Source organism: Eretmochelys imbricata, chromosome 10, assembly GCF_965152235.1.
Source record: "Eretmochelys imbricata isolate rEreImb1 chromosome 10, rEreImb1.hap1, whole genome shotgun sequence".
NCBI classification, from domain to species: Eukaryota; Metazoa; Chordata; order Testudines; family Cheloniidae; genus Eretmochelys; species Eretmochelys imbricata.
The window spans coordinates 7,351,235-7,368,962 of record NC_135581.1 but is presented as its reverse complement, the minus strand read 5'-3'; the positions used below and the strand labels follow the sequence as shown (position 1 = coordinate 7,368,962).

At 52.7% G+C, this 17,728-nt stretch overlaps 1 protein-coding gene across 1 annotated transcript in view; it reads left to right on the top strand.

The window, feature by feature from the left end:
- The window catches only part of MYO15A (myosin XVA), an 84,220-nt gene that overhangs the window by 2,453 nt on the left and 64,039 nt on the right, over positions 1-17,728 (top strand). The window contains exons 3-17 of the mRNA XM_077828730.1: positions 149-358; positions 2,147-2,521; positions 5,759-5,841; positions 6,409-6,472; positions 6,867-6,976; positions 7,535-7,609; positions 8,084-8,174; positions 9,009-9,014; positions 11,362-11,465; positions 13,365-13,428; positions 13,514-13,627; positions 13,967-14,128; positions 14,893-15,006; positions 15,604-15,662; positions 16,890-17,013. Of these exons, the coding sequence (XP_077684856.1) occupies positions 149-358; positions 2,147-2,521; positions 5,759-5,841; positions 6,409-6,472; positions 6,867-6,976; positions 7,535-7,609; positions 8,084-8,174; positions 9,009-9,014; positions 11,362-11,465; positions 13,365-13,428; positions 13,514-13,627; positions 13,967-14,128; positions 14,893-15,006; positions 15,604-15,662; positions 16,890-17,013 (1,755 nt within the window). The remainder of the gene's footprint in view (positions 1-148; positions 359-2,146; positions 2,522-5,758; positions 5,842-6,408; positions 6,473-6,866; positions 6,977-7,534; positions 7,610-8,083; positions 8,175-9,008; positions 9,015-11,361; positions 11,466-13,364; positions 13,429-13,513; positions 13,628-13,966; positions 14,129-14,892; positions 15,007-15,603; positions 15,663-16,889; positions 17,014-17,728) is intronic.

The following is a 17,728-nucleotide window of genomic DNA, read 5'->3' as shown; positions in this document are numbered from 1 at the left end:
ACCTTCCCCTCAGCCATCAATTAGACACGGCGACATGCCAAGTTCCACCTCTTCCCCGAAACTTAGCAGGCAGCGTAGGAGTCCAGAGAGACAGAGCTTTCATCACCCTTCTCCACAGCCCTCTGTAAGATGTTTTGACATCCCCCAGGAGAAAGCACATGACCGGCATCCATTTATTGAGCCTTCCTATAAAAAGTTTGGCCAAAAATTAGCAGGGATGGAGACCTTAGACTGGGCACCTCTCTTGCCTATGACGAAATTCGATTACACAGCCAGGAACAACAACAACTCCCAAAGGCCTCCTTCCCCTCAGCCTTCCCGGAGGAGCATCTCCTCCTCTCCACATTCTTTAAGGAGAGTAGGAAGCAGAAGCAGCCTGGAGCCCCTCAGGCCACCATCTCATTCTTCTGTGTGGCAGAGACCCCCTTCTCCAAAACCCAGTGTGAAAAGGCTCAACCTTAACCAGCCACAGCTGGATTTTCAAAAGCCAGAGACGAACATACCCTTTCTGCAGCGGTTCGGTAGCCACATGACTGGGAAGTCTCCACAGCTGCCCTCTTACCAGCCACCGATGAGACCCAGAAGTCCCCCTCCCTCACCACGATCCTCTCTGAGGATGAAGAGCCCATCTGCTGCTCCCCCTCCCTCTTTGAGGAGACCACGGTCTCCAGTGGCCAGAGAAAATGTCTCCTCTCCCCCTCTGTCATGGAGACAAATCTCCTCCACAGCTGGGAGCACAGCACCTATAGATTCCACCTTTCAGCCCATGTCATCTCCTAGGCCAACAGCTCATAACCCATCCGTGAGTCAGAGGAGTTGGTCTCCACAGCCTGTGTTAAAGCATGTCAATAGCACAAGGGGTGAGCCACCTTCCAGCCTGTTGTTCCCACAGCCCACGCTCAAATCCAGCTCATCGAGGCTTCAGATGTTTGGCTCAAACCCCCAAGGCACCACCCCAGCTACGCTGCCTGGGAGCTTAGTCCCTCCAGGGCTCCATAATCCTGCCCCTGGGGAGCTGAAAGCACCCCCTTCACCTCACCCATCCCTGAGGCAGTTTGGGTCTCCTCCTGAGGCAAGGTCCCCACGCTTTTCAGCCAGGGGTGCTGGGAGCAGACGGCCATCTTCCCCTCAGCCATCAAGAAGACTGAGTTGCTCGCCCGTGGAAATGCACAGGTGGCTCCCCCAGGCTTGGAACAGGCAGCCCGAGCCCCCAACTAAAGCAGTGAAGCCTTTAATGAGGAACTCGTTTCTGAAGCAGTTGGGCCATCCAGCGGGAGCTCAGTCTCCCATCCCACCATCCCCAGTGCCATCCATCAGAGGTGGGCCGCCTCCCCAGGGATTGGCGAGAACACCCTCCCCTCAGATGCTGACACACCAAAGAAGCCATCGTGTTACCATCAAAGACTCTCCTAACTTTCTACCTGGCAGGTCCTCATTCCCTGTGGATGCTAATGGGCCGGGAGGGCAGCTGCCTGCACGGCCGCATTGGGACGGGGCTTCTGGGAACGAAATGCCAGGTCAGCGAACTCCGTCACCCAAGATGGCGGGAGGCGGAAGCGTGAGGAGCATTTCAAAGCTGCCTCCACCTCCCAGCCCTGCTCCTGGGATCCCTAAGGCGTTTATCAAACGCATCGGTCAGCCTCTGGCTGGGATGACCCAGACCCCTTCCGCCAGGAGGCCTTCTCCTGCAGAAACCAGCAGCATGCTTGCGGACAAAGCAGGAGGTGGGAATGCATTCCTGAAACGGTTTGGACAGCCGGTGGCAGGTCAGATATCAGGACCCACGGCTCTCAAATTCTCAGTGAGAGAGGGCGGACATGTAGCCCCGGGACAATGCCCACCATCACCGACAGATCCTAGACACCCCCTTGGTAGGAGCCCTTCTCAGAAGCTGGCCTCCCCCGCTCCATCCCTAAAACATGCTACGATGCCAATGGGAGAAGTAAATAGGTCACGGTCACCTACCCCAAACTGGGGGCATAAGGTTCCGGGTGGGAACTTGTCTTATCCTGCCACCTGCAGCCCCCGCGCTGTCCTGAAAGGCAAAGCAAATCCGGGCCCTCAATCACAAAGAACTGTGGCCTTCAAAGGCCCCCATTCTGTGACGGGAGCTGGCCCCTCCTTTGCCGGGTCCCCATCCTTGCAGGAAGCATGTAGCAGACCAGCAAAACTCCCCGCTGAGCTCTTTGAGAACGAGGACATCTCAGGAGAGGACAGTGCAGGGAGGTACGCCGTCGTCATGCCGCAGGTCCAGAGGCTGGGCTCCTTCAGAAGGATGTCCTACATGCACAAGCAGCACTGGTCTAAGCAGCAGATAGTGAACGTCCGTGCGTCACCCAGCGGGTGGTCTTCTGAGAAACTGCTTCATAATCCTCCCACTGCGAGCCTGAACAGGTGCTCGGGCCGGCGAGGAGACAGCACTGCTGAGTACCTGACCCACAGATCCTCAGTGCAGAACCAGGGCGATGGGAGCCACTGGGAGCATGGGAACATGGGCAAGAAACTGCCCTGGCACCACCAGGTAATTCCAGGGATTTGGGCCATTTAGAGCAGACTCCAGACCTGGGGCCAGTTTACATTGTGGTAAACCCACAGGGGTTAATCTGAATGGAGGACCGGATCCAAAGATCCGGATCCGAATGATGTCAGGGGGCGTTGCATCAGGCCCTTACCCTGAAGAGTGAGCAACATTTGGCCCCTGGGGTAAGCAGGTACAGCTCTCTTAAAACTCTGGGCCAAATCTGCAGTGAGATGGGGGGTGTTGAAGAAACAAATTGGCCTAGTGTTATGGAAAACACCCGGGTTTGAAGGGTTAAAACCAGACCTCGTCTATTAGTAGAGTTAATAGTGTAGCCCGTGGTTGTGCCCCTTCCCCACCCTCCTCACAGCACAGAATGAGCATCAGGTGCTTCCAGCCAGCCAGCCGGCAGAACCCAGGAGTCCTGACTGCCAGCCGCCTGCTTTAACCACTAGAGCTGGCTCCCTTCTCTTGCACAAGGACTGGCCTCAGATGTGAAAATAAAAAAATGTTTTCTCCTCCATGCCAGCCGGTCCTGGCTCTGATGCTCCTCTCGCTTGCTCTGGGGTAAGGATGCCCAGTGGTGTCAGCAAGATGAGACTCACGCTGTTACATTCAGATCATACCAGTGGGAGCGTGGCTCTACCCACATGGCAGTTCTGAGCAGGAGAGAAGCTAAGGTGGCCAGCCTGTGTGCTCCCATGCAAACATCCCCTGCTTGGACTGACTTACCCACTGACAGCCAACACCCCCCCCCACCCCAGGGGAGACCACAGCTGGTGCCCCGAAGTTGGCTTTGGCTGGTTAAAAAACCTGGCCTGTTTGAAAGAGGTTCCCAAACAGTGGGATGCAGGAACCAGGTTGTGCCAGCTTAGGGAACTGGCACGTATGCTGGAAAGGGGAAACCAGCCCAGGCCAGACTGAGGTTTAATAAAGGCACCGAGCTATCCCTGGGCCCTGTCATTGTAAAGCTATGAGCCCCCCTTCTCCCTCCCCCGGACTGGCACCGCAGCCAGGGTGACAGCTGTTACTTTTGGAGCTGTTTGACCTCTGTCATAGCAATGGAACAAAAGAGGTATATGTAAATGCAGAGACTTGATCTGTGGCAGGTAGCTGCATTGGAACAGAAGGAGCGTTTTAATTAGACAGGCTTCTCTTGGCACGCACTGGCCGACAGAGCTCAACTGAGACCTACCCCAGTACATGACTGGCTTACCCTGGATGACGATTTGCTTACCTGCTTGCTGCCTACCCTGGCCTGAGCCCGCGAGGGGCTGGATGCTCTCCAGGTTAGGAGCTACAGTGATGATTGAAAAGCTCCAGGGTTTATTGTCTGCTCTTCCAAGCTGGTGACTCTTAGTTACCTGGGTTTTTTGTGAAGTAACAGACGCTCTGTGGCTCTTCTGTGCCTTCAGCTGACGCGGCGCGAGGCATTTAAAATCATGTTAGATGAAGCACAGGGAACGAGGTGATAGGGACCAATCCTGCCCTGGCTGGGGGGAGGGGAACCGGGGACCCAGTGGGTATCTCCCACCTCTGAATGTCGCCCGGGGATTGTAGCAGTCCCTCAGCTACCCTTTGCATTGTTCTTGAAAGCTAAATAGGTGCCAGTGTGACAATATAGGGGCTTGTGTATGTTGCCCAGCAGTTCAGAGTGTGCTCTGTAGTGGAACGTGGAGGGACAATACACTGGGGGAGCTGCTTTAGCACACTGAGGGACAGTGTGGTCTAGTGAGAAGGGCACTGCATGGATTCCCCATCCACATTGTCTGTTTAGATTGTGATCCTTTTATGTCAGAGACTGTTTCAAGCCCTGCTCTCGTCTCAGACCTATAGGTGCTACTGTAATGCAAATAATTAATGGTCATTTTCATTTTCTCTCTCTGTCTACATGGGAACACTCAGGAAAATAAATTCACACCTTGTGTTAATTCGGATTAAAAGTGGATTAGTCAAAGCACATTGAACCCATGCATGGAGACTCTCATTCAGAATTAAAGTGGCCTTAATTTGGTTTAGCTTAATTCACAAGAGTATCCACAAAGGGACTAATTGTGGTTTAATGAATTTGCTTTAAAAATTCATTTGAATTAGCTTTCCTGAATGTCCCCATGTAGACAAGTCCTCAGTCTAATATTCTGTGTGTGCGTGCAAGGGGGTGAAGCTTGTAGAATAAATGAATCTTTGGGAGGGGGGTTGGTGGGCTGGTCCCACATAGGGCCCAGCATGAAAGCCTGGGTGAAGAGGGGAAAGACAAGGCTGGTATCATCAGTGGAACCAAAGGGAGGGGCAGGGAATGTGGTTAGAGATGCAGACCAGGGCAGAGCTGTGCAGCGTTTGGAAAGCAAGGCTGAGAGGTGTGAGCTGGACGTGGTAAGTGAGGGGGAGCCAGGGGAGTGATGCAGAGGGGAGCGGCATGGTCTGATCTCCAGACATCTCTCTGCTGAAGCCCCTGCCTCTAGACAGCCTCCTGCCCGAAGGGGTCGCTCCATAGCAGCTGTACCCCTGAACTGGGCCTGTTCTGTTCTCCTTTATTGGAAAGCCACGTCCATCGGGCAGCTGATTTTAGTCAGTGCCTCCATAGTTACACTGGAACCCCCTGGTTAGTGTGTGATGCATGCCCCAGTTTGCAGAGATATGGCCCCGTGGCAGGCCCTGGCTCCAAGGGCTGGCTCTTTAGCTCAAGCTGTAGCTGCTCATGCTTTTTAGCTCTGGAGGTGCCTGGTTCAATTCCAGTCATGCTGGCCAAAATGGTGGCCATCATACACCCACACCCCAAAAGGGGTGAGGCGATAGGAACTGCTCCAGGGCCTGGTGTCCCAACCCCCACACGGTCATGGCCTTATCGGTGGCTGTACCAGGTGATGCCACCTGGTGGCTGCTGCAATGAAGGGACTTGGCAGCAAAGGATCGGGGTCAAACCACCCCCTTTGCAAAGTCCCTTCTGTAACCACCGGCTCCACTTGCACAAGCCTCGTTGCTCCCTAGGGTTTCCTCTTCCTGATGACAGAGGGTTGAGCCAGCAGCAGTCACTATAGAGCAGTGGGGATCTTGTCCCCAGCACTGGCAGACGGACACGCCAGTTGAATCAGTTTGGGAGCCATAGCTTGGCTTGGGGTCCGACCCCGACTCTCTGTCTCAGGAGGCCCCTGAGCTGGCCGGAGTAGTTCTCTGAGTAACGCTGCCCAGCTGCACCCTGCAATAACTGCCTGATCTGCATGTCTTAATTCCTGAGTGTAGATGCACTCCATCCGCAACCTGCCGTGCAGGAGCCCCCGAGAAGAGCCGAAGGCAGATGGCATGGAGGACATGACCCAGCTGCAGTAAGTGACTGACTGGCATGCTCTGGTTGATGTAAAAGGAAAGCTAATCACCATGGGCTGGCTGGTGTCACTCAGCAGAGCACCATTGTGGGCTAGGGGTCTGGGAATCAGGAATCTGGGGTATAGGCCCAGCTCTGCCACCGACCTGCTGTGTGACCTTGGGTGAGTCCCATCATCTCGGTGTCCCCTCCTATCCTCTGTCTTAGCTGTTTGGGGCAGGGGCCATGTCTCACCTTGGTTATGCAGAGCGACTAGCACAATGTGCTCCCCAGGCCCTAGCATGGACCATGCCCACTGCTGTGAACAGCTCCTGCAGGTGCCCTCTCCGACCCACTTTAAGATCTCACCAGCCTCGGCAATGGATTCCCGTAGTCTGACTCCAGCCTCGCTTTTTGGAGCTTTGACTGCGTGTGCCTGGGACGGGTGCCTTTGCTTTGCACGTTGGTGGCACTGAGCTGGCTGGGATTTCATTTGTGGAGACGACAGGAGTGGATCTGTCGGCCATCAGCCTCATCCTCTTTATGAAAGTGCTATGCCTTGATCCCTGTTCTGTGCTGTGTGTTCCAGGGACCTCCAGGAGGGGGCAGTGCTGCACAACATCAAGACGAGGTTTGACCGCGAGTTAATCTACGTAAGTTCCTGGCAGCTGAAGTTGCACTCAGAGCTCATGGCAGGCCTCAGGGTCTCCTCGGCATTACCAGTGGAGGGTCCGGCCTGACACCGATATGCAGAGTGTGCAGAGTGTGTGTCTGGTGGGTCACTCACGGCACAGCGTGTCAGGACACCTGGGTTCTAGTCTGCTTCAACCGCATCTCGCTTTGTGATTTTTGAGCAAGTGATAAACCAATCTGTGCCACTGTTTCCCAGAGATGGACCTTCCCCCACTTTTGTAAAGTGCTTTGATATCCTTTGGTCAATGGCATTAGGTATTACTGTCACTCAGCTTAGATACCTGCTGCTCATCTTCTGCCGAGCAGCGTAAAAACATAAGCAGCTCTTCCTCTGTGTGTCTCTTGCTGTTGCAGACCTATATAGGCAGCATCTTAGTGTCCGTGAACCCCTACAAAATGTACAACATCTATGGGACGGAGCAGGTGCTGCAGTATGAAGGAAGGGCGCTGGGAGAAAATCCCCCGTAAGTACCTCCCCCGCACGGAGCGCAGTGTGCTGTCTGTCTCCTCCTGGCATGTTACAGTCACCTTCCGGCTGGTGTCTTAGCTGCACAGCCCGGCTGCTCGGGGTCCTTGCGCTCTCCTTGAGCTCAGATTGTCGTGGCCGGGGACCCGAGCCTGCAGAGCTTACTCCAGGGAGTAATCCTCTCTCACCCCAGTAGCCCCACTGCAATCCACCACCACTTGGGGCAGGGCTGAGCAGCTTAGGGGAGGTGCTGCAGAGGGTGCTCAGGCCCAGACGGTCGGTCTGATGATAAAGCAGCTGTCTTCTCTCTCAAGTGGAGATCCCAGCGCAGGTAACAGATCTTCCCTGCCCATGGATAGCAAGCCTGAGGTTCGATCCTGCTGGGTGTCTTCAGACTTCCTTTGTGCCCGTGGGTGACCTAAGGCAAGGGAGCTGGCGCAGCTCAGAGCAAAAGAAGCCTCGCCCGGCTACCAGCCAGGGTGTTCGGCTGGTGGGAACTCCTCCTCTGCAGGGACTGTTTTACCCTTAACGCTCTGTGCATCTGGCTCTTTTGCAGACACCTTTTTGCTATTGCAAACATCGCCTATACCAAAATGATGGATGCCAAACACAACCAGTGTATTATCATCAGGTGAGAGCTTGTGGCCTGGCTGCGGAAAGGGAGCTCCCCTTTTGTTCCAAGAGGTGGCCCCTCTAGCTCCGGGTTGAGCCCGCTCATGGCAGCTTGCCCGGTCACTGCCCATGCCACACCTGGCCTGCAGGTCGATCTGAGACGTCCTTCTGCAGGGCTGCGAAGCTGGCATCTTTATCGTCATCGTCCTGGCAAATTCCAAAGGGATGTACATTGAGCGCTTCCCGGATCGATCTCTAGCTGGCATCTTTAACCAGCACCACAGTAGTACAATCAATATAATGGTAAAACCGCCAAGCCTGGTCCAGCCCCTGCTGAAGCCAGTCGGAATTTGGCCGTTGATTTCAAAGGGAGCAGGGCCGAGCACAGCACCCACAGCACGTGTAGCTGCCGCTCGGTTCGGTAACCTCTCGGCTGGCTTCGGGTGATTGCGCGCTCAGCCACCCGCCTTACGTTCGCGTCTTCTCTTTCTAGTGGCGAAAGTGGTTCAGGCAAAACGGAAGCCACCAAGCTGGTCCTGCGTTACCTGGCAGCGGTCAATCAGAAACGCAGTGTGATGCAGCAGGTACTGTCGCCTTTCCAGACGCCACGAGTTATGGTGCTGCTTGCTCCTGGAGGGCTGCAGCTGCCATGTGTGCTGCCATGAGCCACCAATGTGCCCTGAGAGCCGGTAGAATGGCGGGAGGTACCGGAGGTGAGTGGCAGCCTGGCAGGTGCATTTGACCAGGATGTACTGGCCTGCTCCGCCGCACGGCAGGTGCGTCCTCTCAGATGTCTCAGCCTGGCTGGCAGCTTGGCAAATGTGTCCCCATGGACAGAATCAGCACATTTTGCAACCCAGCAGGTGCAAGCGTTCCCTCAGGAGGTACCTGGGGCATTCAGCATGAGTCAGTTAAAACTGAAGGCTGTTTGGAGCCTCTTCCCATGATGGCTTTCAGGGCCTTATTCCCTGGAGCCATTCACAGGCACTCATTTTTCCTTGGGACCCACTTGGGGTCTCTCGGCTCCCTCCAAAACCCTCCCTGCCTCGCTCTCCATGGCTAAACTCAGGGATCTCTTGGGACACCAAGCTGTGCTCCTCCTGTCGGAGTAGGGGCCTTCCTCCCCAAATCGCAGCACAGAAGTTCATTCTGCCTGGCAAAGAGAGCATCAGAGGGACCCTGTGTGAAAGCCAGAGAAGGGTCTGCCTTCTAGGAAGCCTCGTACAGCCCCTCTGCAGCAGCAGGAAGGGCAGATGTCGGTCCCATTCTAGGGAGGTAGGTCCCCTTCCCCAGAGGAATCCTGGGTAAACGTACAGTTCTTTGCAGTAGAGTGTGGCTTATTATCCTCTTCTCACGGCCGGTGTGTTGGTGACCCTGACCTGTTGTTGTTCCTATGCGTCCCTGCTGCACTACCATAGATAGAGGTACAGGGTGTGTGTGTGGGATGCAAAATTTCCACTTACCTAACAGACTGATGCCGAAGTGGCCTGCTGTGTTATCTCTGCTGAGGCTAAATCCTGCGGCTCAGAACTCCCCTAGGAGTCACGGGGTTTTTTTTGCCTGCAGCCTTTAGCCCTGTGTGTGTGTGCGTGGTTTTGCCGTGACTATCTTTCCCTTCGCTCTCCTACTCTCCTTCTCCCCTCCTGCCCTCCTTCAGCCATCAGCAAGGGGGGAGTTACAGCTCCCCTGGCACTCAGCAGACAGGCTAGAAAACCTAAGAAAACCCTCTCGCATTAAAATCATCCCTTGCCCCCAGCCTCGTGTGGGAGCTGTTGCAGAGCAGACAATGACTGTTGCATTTGTGGGCAGGTCACTGTATTCCACTCCTTAAACAGAAAAGGAACTAAAGGAAGCCAAACCCTGGTCTCTCTTCATTGTTCAGCCAAATGTTTAATTTGGAAGCACTATTTTCCTAAGACCACTTCTGGAGGAGAACAGAGGTTTTGCTGTATTCGCCAGTTCTCAGGCCCTGAATGCCAGGGATGGCTCGTGTCAGTCACAACTACTGATGGTGAAAAACATTTCCGAGCAGTGCTGGGTCCACCAATGGGCCAGAGGTGCCAATGCCCAAGGCATCATTTTTCTTTTTTAAAAAATGTAATTATTAATTTAAAATTATTCCCATGGCATCTAAGAGCCCCATTGTGCCTGGTGCTGTAAACAACAAAAAGATTTGTTGGGGAAAAGTCAACATGGTTTTTGTAAAGGGAAATCACGCCTCACCAATCTACTAGAATTCTTTGAGGGGGTCCAGTGGGTATAGTGTACTTAAGTTTTCAGAAAGCCTTTGACAAGGTCCCTCACCAAAGACTCTTAAGCAAAGTAAGCTGTCATGGGATGAGAATGAAGGTCTTCTCATAGATTGGTAACTGGTTAAAAGATAGGAAACAAAGGATAGGAATAAATGGTCAGTTTTCAGAATGGAGAGAGGTAAATAGTGGTGTCTCCCAAGGGTCTGTACTGGGACCAGTCCTATTCAACATATTCATAAATGATCTGGAAAAAGGGGTAAACAGTGAGGTGGCAAAATTTGCAGATGATACAAAACTACTCAAGATAGTTAAGTCCCAAGCAGACTGCAAAGAGGTACAAAAGGATCTCACAAAACTGGGTGACTGGGCAACAAAATGGCAGATGAAATTTAATGTTGATAAATGCAAAGTAATGCACATTGGAAAACACAATCCCAACTATCCATATAAAATGATGGGGTCTAAATTATCTGTTACCACTCAAGAAAGAGCTCTTGGAGTCATTGTGATAGTTCTCTGAAAACATCCACTCAATGTGCAGCGGTTCAAAAAAGTGAACAGAGTGTTAGGAACCATTAGGAAAGGGATAGATAATAAGACAGAAAATATCATATTGCCTCTATATAAACCCATGGTACGCCCACATCTTGAATACTGCTTGCAGATGTGATCTCCTCATCTCAAAAAAGATATATTGGAATTGGAAAAGGTTCAGGGAAGGGCAACAAAAATGATTAGGGGTATGGAACGGCTGCCATATGAGGAGAGATTAATAAGACTGGGACTTTTCAGCTTGGAAAAGAGACAACTAAGGGGGGTTATGAGAGAGGTCTATAAAATCATGACTGGTGTGGAGAAAGGGAAAAAGGAAGTGTTATTAACCCCTTCACATAAAACAAGAACCAGACGGTCACATAAGGAAATAATAGGCGTCCAGTTTAAAAAGACAAAAGGAAGTACTTCACACGATGCACATTTGTCAGCTGTGAAACTCGTTGCCAGGGGATGCTGTGAAGGCCAAAAGTATAAATGGGTTCAAAAAAGAATTAGATAATCTCATGGAGGATGGTTCCATCAATGGCTATTAGCCAAGATGGTCAGAGACACAACCCCATGCTCTGGGTGTCCCTAAACTTCTGGGAGCTGGGACTGGCCAACAAGAGATGGATCACTCGACCGTTGCCCTGTTCTGTTCATTCCTTCTGGAGCACCTGGCACTGGCCACTGTCGGCAGACAGGATATTGGGCTAGCTGGACCACTGGTCTGACCCAGTGTGGCTCGTCTTATGTTCTTATACAAAGGATGGGGAAGGCTTTTATCTCCTGTCCCCAAGAGGAGCAGGCTGCAGGTGGAGGGACCATTTTTATCCTTGGCCCAGGGCAGCCAGGAGGGTTAAGCCGACGTGTCTAGCAAGCCTTTCGTTTCTGCACTATGCCCATCACTGCAGCATCGTGGCGCCCCTGGTTGGACTGTCTCACCCTGACGGGCTCTTGGTGTTTTTTTGTCTGGCTGGGGCAGATCCTCGAAGCGACCCCCCTGCTGGAATCGTTCGGAAATGCCAAAACAGTGAGGAACGACAACTCCAGCAGGTTTGGGAAATTTGTGGAAATCTTTCTGGAGGAGTAAGTAACGATGAGCGTCTGAGTGTCCCTCTAACACCCCACTCTGTGTGTCTGAAAGTGACCCCCAGCCCGAGGGAATTCCGCCCCACGGTCCTGGCTCTGGGCTGCTGACTTGAGAGGCCAATCCAACCCCTGGGAGGTGTTAGATCCTTGTGCTCCTCAACTGTGATTTAATGGTTCCATGCAAAGCACGGGAACCATTCAGCTCCTCGGGCTGGGCGGTTGGCCATTCCAGCCGCAGGCAACTCTTTGGGAAAGGAGAAAGGAGTCTCCCCTGACAGATTGTATTCTTGTCCCTCTTGCGTGTGGGGAGGGGTTGTTTGATTTTAAGGGTCTGCTTTTAAAAAAATCAGGTGTGTGCCATTGCACACCTAATTTGCACCGCCAGTTGTGTGACTGTGAGCACTGCCTAATAGATGTGTAACTGGCTGCACGCACATCCAATTGCCAGAGCTGCATATGCAGTTGCGGTAACTGTGTGCACAACTCAGGCCTCCGCTTCAAATATCAGGCCCTACAAATATTCCTCCTGTTGAGCTCCCCCAGTCCCAACTGACATGGCCTTGTAGCAGGGCTGCCATTCCTCCAGTCTCTGGATACATCTCAGTCTCTCATCCAGATACGTGAATCCGGGGGGCGGGGCGTGAAGGGCTTCCATGGGGGCTGGGATATAGGACATGGGAGCACCAGCTCCCCAGCAGAAGGCCGGGGCTTCCTCAGTTCATGGCACACACAGAGAAACTAGATAAAAATTTAACTGCTCTTGCTGGAAGGTTGCAACGCAACATGAGTTTATTTCTTAGAATTCAGAACGATAACACACTGTAACCAAAACCAGAGAGTGACAAAGCAGGCTGCTCCCTAAAACAAAGAAGCACAAGTCACCCCACCTTGCTCTTAGGCTGGCTGCCTGCAGATTGCCTGCTGCTCCCAGCCACTTCACAACACAGCCCTCCAGCATGCAAGCAGGACCAGGAACTGCTTTCCCCCTTCCACTCCCCTTCCCACTCTTAAAGTGATAGCTTGCAGTTCCAACCCCGGTCCTCAATACACCACACTCAGCAACTCAAATCCTCCACCCTTCTCGTTGTTCCTCTTGCTTAGCCTGGGAATTGGGCAGCTATCGTGGTTTTCTGACTGCCCATCCATCCACACGGACTTCAGTCATGTTGCTTAATGCACAGCTGGAAGGCACTCAGATACTGTGGTGATGAGGGCAGTGTAAGAACCTTTGCAGAATAGACTAGAGTCCATCTCTCCCCACTGGCAATAAGGAGGAGGTTCTCTTCTAGTTGTCTCTTCTGCATTGGCTTTTAGTGCAGGAGGCTTAATTGCCACCTGTCTGACTCAGTCTGCCAGGCTGCAACAGCCAATCTGTTGTCTCTGATGGCTGCACGTGGTTGGCCCTTTGTTTACCATAGGCGGCAGCAGGCAGGTGGCATTCTCGTGGCTTTCCCCTCGCTCAGCTGTGCTGGGGGTTGCAGCATGAGCACCTGGGTAGCAGGATACCCACAGGGCTGAGCTCTGAGGCAGATTCAGCTCAGATTCAAGGAAAAACAAGGGGCAATGACGAGTCCTTGGACCCAGCAGTACTTCAGGGAAGAGATGGGATGAGATGCTGGGCTGGCAGCCCTCGGGGATGGAGTTGAACCGTATTGGAGTAGGCCGTTTCCCACTGAGCAGACAGGCTGGGACCTTGGGCGACATTCACGTTCCTCTGGAGTGCTGAGCAGGAGCCATTGGTTGGCATCGGTTGGGCACCTCCCACACAGCCAGTGTCCTGCGGGCGCAGAGGGCTGGGTGTGGATAGATCCTCGGTCCTTCCTTCACTCTCTTATGTCTGACGAGATGCCGTGCTAAGATTCGCAGCCCCCAGGCGCTAACCTTTGTCTCTCCCAGAGGCTTGATCTGTGGTGCCATAACCTCACAGTACCTTCTTGAGAAATCAAGGATCGTGTTTCAGGTGAGTCCCAGCATTTATTGTGCCACCCCCCACTGCCATCACCATGTCATGATGTTTCCTTAGTCTCGTCCCTCTTGTTTCATAGGCCAACGACGAAAGGAACTATCACATATTCTATGAGATGCTGGCTGGCCTTCCCGCTCAGCAGAAGCAGCAATTCTGCCTTCAAGATGCAGAAACCTACTATTACCTGAACCAGGTATGGGGCCCACGTCCGCCCATGAGCTCAGCAATCAGGCCCACTTAATTTATTATTTCTACTGGTGCAGCACCCAAAAGCCCCAATCAGGATCTGGGACCCATTGTCCAAGGCCCTGTACAAACAGGCAGACGCAGCCCCGCCTCAAACAGCTGACAACCTGCAATTCCATTTCTTTCTGCAGCTGTGACAGCGCCCAGGTCCTTGTGACATTCAGGTTGCTTCGCTCCCCAGATTGGTAAATCCCCAGTCCCCGTAAATTTGCATCCCCTGTCGTGGCTAATTCCTGGGCCTCAGATTGCATGTTCCACAGATATGCTCTGATTGGGACCTTTGCAGGGAGGTAACTGCGAGATTCCTGGCAAGAGTGATGCTGAGGATTTCCGGAGGTTGCTCAGTGCCATGGAGATCCTGAACTTCAGCACCGAGGACCAGAACAGCATCTTCCGAATTCTGTCTTCCATCCTCCACCTGGGGAACGTCTACTTTGAAAAATACGAGGTAATCGGCTCCCAGGGGGGAGATGGGAAGGGGACCCAGGGCGCAAAGAGATACTGGTAGCAAGGACTTTAGATGCATGCTGCGAACTAGGGCTTTGATCCCATGTCTGTTGGAGCTAATGCAAAGACTCTGGTTTGGCTTCTGTGGAATCTGGACCAGACCCTAAGCCCCTGTGCAGGGAGGAAGCTCTCAAAAGAAAATTGAACCCAAGATTTTAGCTTCTCTCTGTTTTGTGGAATCTGCATCCAGAAAAAATCCCTGGCCCACAGGGGATCCTGGCACCATGGGGCACCCGAACTACAATGCCCAGGAAGGCCTACAGCAGCTTTGGCAGTTCCACGTCGAACCAGCAGACACAAAATGTTTTGATGTTTCAAATCAACACTTCTCTGAACTTGCCGTTCTGCAAAGCCAATTGAGATTTCAACATTTTGGATCCATCTGGGACAAAAACCAACGTCAGAATATCAGCCTTTCCCACAAGAGGGACATTCTGATTCTTCCTCCAGCGCTACACAATAATGTTGACAATGGGCCAGATCCTCCGCTAGAGTAAATCAGCGTAGCCCAAGTGAAGTCAGTGCTTCTATGAACACCAGGTCAATGGAGCTACACTGATTTACTCCAGCTCAGGATCAGGGCCTATATTCATAATCAGAGATGGACAAGGCCTTCAGTATGAGGTCCCCCAGGTTGTCCCTGGGTACCAGCTGTGCTGGACCCTGGGAAGTTGCCTGCCAATGGGTTGTCTTTGCCTTTCGCAGACAGACTGCCAGGAGGTCGCGTCAGTGGTGAGCGCGAGAGAGATCCGTGCAGTAGCCGAGCTGCTCCAGATCTCGCCAGAGGGGCTGCAGAAGGCCATCACATTCAAAGTGACGGTAAGGCCCGCGGATTCGAGACGGCTGGTTGGACAGGCGGGTGCTGTGGCTAGAGGGACAAATGGGGGAGGTAGACGGCAGTGAAGACAGTCTCTGCTCTGAGACCCTGCTCACTTCATTGCCCTGCAGGGGACCGGTGTATTTTCAGTATCTGATCTGCCAGCTGGGAACCGTTGCTTTGCTTTTCATGTTTGTGGAACATCCCTGTGGAGTCCTCTGCCCCCCTCATCTCTCTCTCCATTTATACAACATCTAGGTGTGTCTTGGCGTCTCCCACCAATGGACAGTGGCCAGACCTTTGTCCCATCCATTTCTGAAGGACTCAAGAGATGCTCCCTGTGGACAACTGTCCCGCCCTCTAATAGGCCTCACTGACTGTGAAGCTTTCTCTGAATTTTCCTTCGCTGGGTTTCATCTCATCCCTCTTCTCCTGCTTTCCATCTGCCCAGTTCAGAATGGAGCAGTGCATGCTGGGGCTTGTAGTCTCCTGTGGGCTGCACATCTACAATTAAGAGGGGATGGTGGCCCCGTGTTGGCCACACTGTCTTTAAAGGGGATTTCACCTGTTTGTTTGTTTGGTTTTGCCCTTCTCAACAGGAAACGCTGAGGGAGAAGATTTTCACCCCCCTCACTGTAGAAAGTGCCGTTGATGCCAGGTAAAGGGATTCTTTGTTAGGAGATGCCGGGATCTGTCTCTGGCTTGTTAGGATGCCACACATGGGGACTGAGGGATTCAGAATGAGGAAAGGCTGTCAGGCAGTGGCATCTTATCAAAACATGTAATAAACACAGCCAGATGCTGTGGACAGGGTGGCAGGCAAGTCCAGCTGTCCTGCTTTAGGTGGGATTCAGCAGACCAATCTACTTTGTCCCTTCCCTATCTACTTATACCCCCCTCCCCCGCCACAGTAGCTGAGCACTTAGCAATCTTTACCTGTCAGGTAGGGCATGGCTATAGTCCCCATTTAATAGATGGAACATGAAGCTACAGAGAGACTAAGTGACTTGCTCAAGGTTGTACAGGGCACCCGTGGCAGAGCAGGGAATTGAACCCAGGTGTCCCAAGTTCAGGCTAGCGCCCTTACCACTAGGTTTTCCTTCCTCTCTATCCGTTGTTATCCTTCCTTTCCCTTCCCTGTTGTAAGACATGTCAAAAGTCCTACTTCTTCCCATGCCATCCGACCCCGTGGCTAACCGGTGCAAAGGCAGGAAACCTTCCCCCTTGTGACTGACAAAAACCCGGAGAATGCTGAGATCGTGTTTTCAACGTGTGTCTCAGAACTGAGGGCATTTTGTGGCTCTTTGTTCTGCCCAGGACCCACTCTTCTGTTAGAAACGCCCCAGAGCACAACCTGGTTTTACCTGTGCTATATTTTTTCAGCCTTGCAAAATTGCCCTGGAGATTTACCAGCCCAGGCAGACAATTGACGTGCCCTCTTTTTTCTAGGACAATGGGAAAAATGGATCGTATGTTACCCACTCATCAGGTAGGGCCAGATCCTCAGCTGGTGTAAATCAGGGTCGCTCTCTTGGCTTCAGTGAAGCTGTGGCCATTCACACCCACTGAGGATCTGGCCTGAAGAATTTTACAGTGCCTCCAGGTGGAAATAGACATCCTATGGTTTTGGGTCTGGCCATCTGGTCACTTTCCACTATGCACTGACTATTTTGATCATTTTATTGATGCACGTAACTCAAAATGCTACTGACAGGCTGGCAGATTTTAGTTGGGTCATGCCCAGGGCAGACTGGGACAGAGGGACTGGGGTGGTGGTGGGAGGGAGCGCTACCAGTCTCCCAAAGCAACTGGGTCTCAGTCTGGCAGCCCTTTCCACATGTTCCTCTGTATCCCAACAGCTGTGCTTGTCTCATCCTTTTCCCAGAGATGCTATTGCCAAGATCCTGTACTCCCTGCTCTTCAGCTGGCTCACGGACAGGGTTAACAAGCTGGTCTACCCTAAAAAGGAGGCTCTTTCCATAGCTATTCTGGATATCTATGGGTTCGAGGTGAGCAAGGCAGAGGCTGCATGTGAGATGTTGGCCCATCCCTGATGTCCCTATAGCATATCAGGAGAATAATAACATGGGACTAAGTGTAGCCTTAGAGTGCGTATGGGCATCTCCCGCTGAAGGCAACGCGGGTCTCAGGCCATGCCTGAATCCAGCTCCTCGTGAGCTCAGCAGATGACACCGAAAGCCCTGGTGGGACAAATGTGTTACCATCTCATACTGGCACCAGTGTGACCTACTGGGAGCCACAGCGTGACTTACTGGGACCGTGGGACAGAAACAAAAGACATTGTGATTGGAAATGATCACACCATACATTAAATTCTCCTGCCTCCAACTCCCCGCGAGGATTCACAGGAATCCCATCCGGGACCTGAGATTCACCCTCCTGCTTTCTGATGCTGCCGCAAACCCTCCCACCTTCAGTCCCCATGGGCTAGCGACCAGGGCGTTTCACTCACCAATTTTCTAATGACATCTGTGGAGAGAGTTATCGATGGCCTGGGCTCCCCCTTCCCCCTCCATGGAGCCTGGCCAGCATTTCCCTGCATGCTTTGCACTTTGCAGCCGTGCACTCAAAATAGTCCCAACTCAGGGCCAGATCCGCAACTGGTGTAAATCATTGCTGCTCTGTTGGGTCAACAGAGCGACGCTAACATACACCAGCCAAGGATCTGGCCCGTCAGTCATCTTACTGTAAAACGGTGGATGT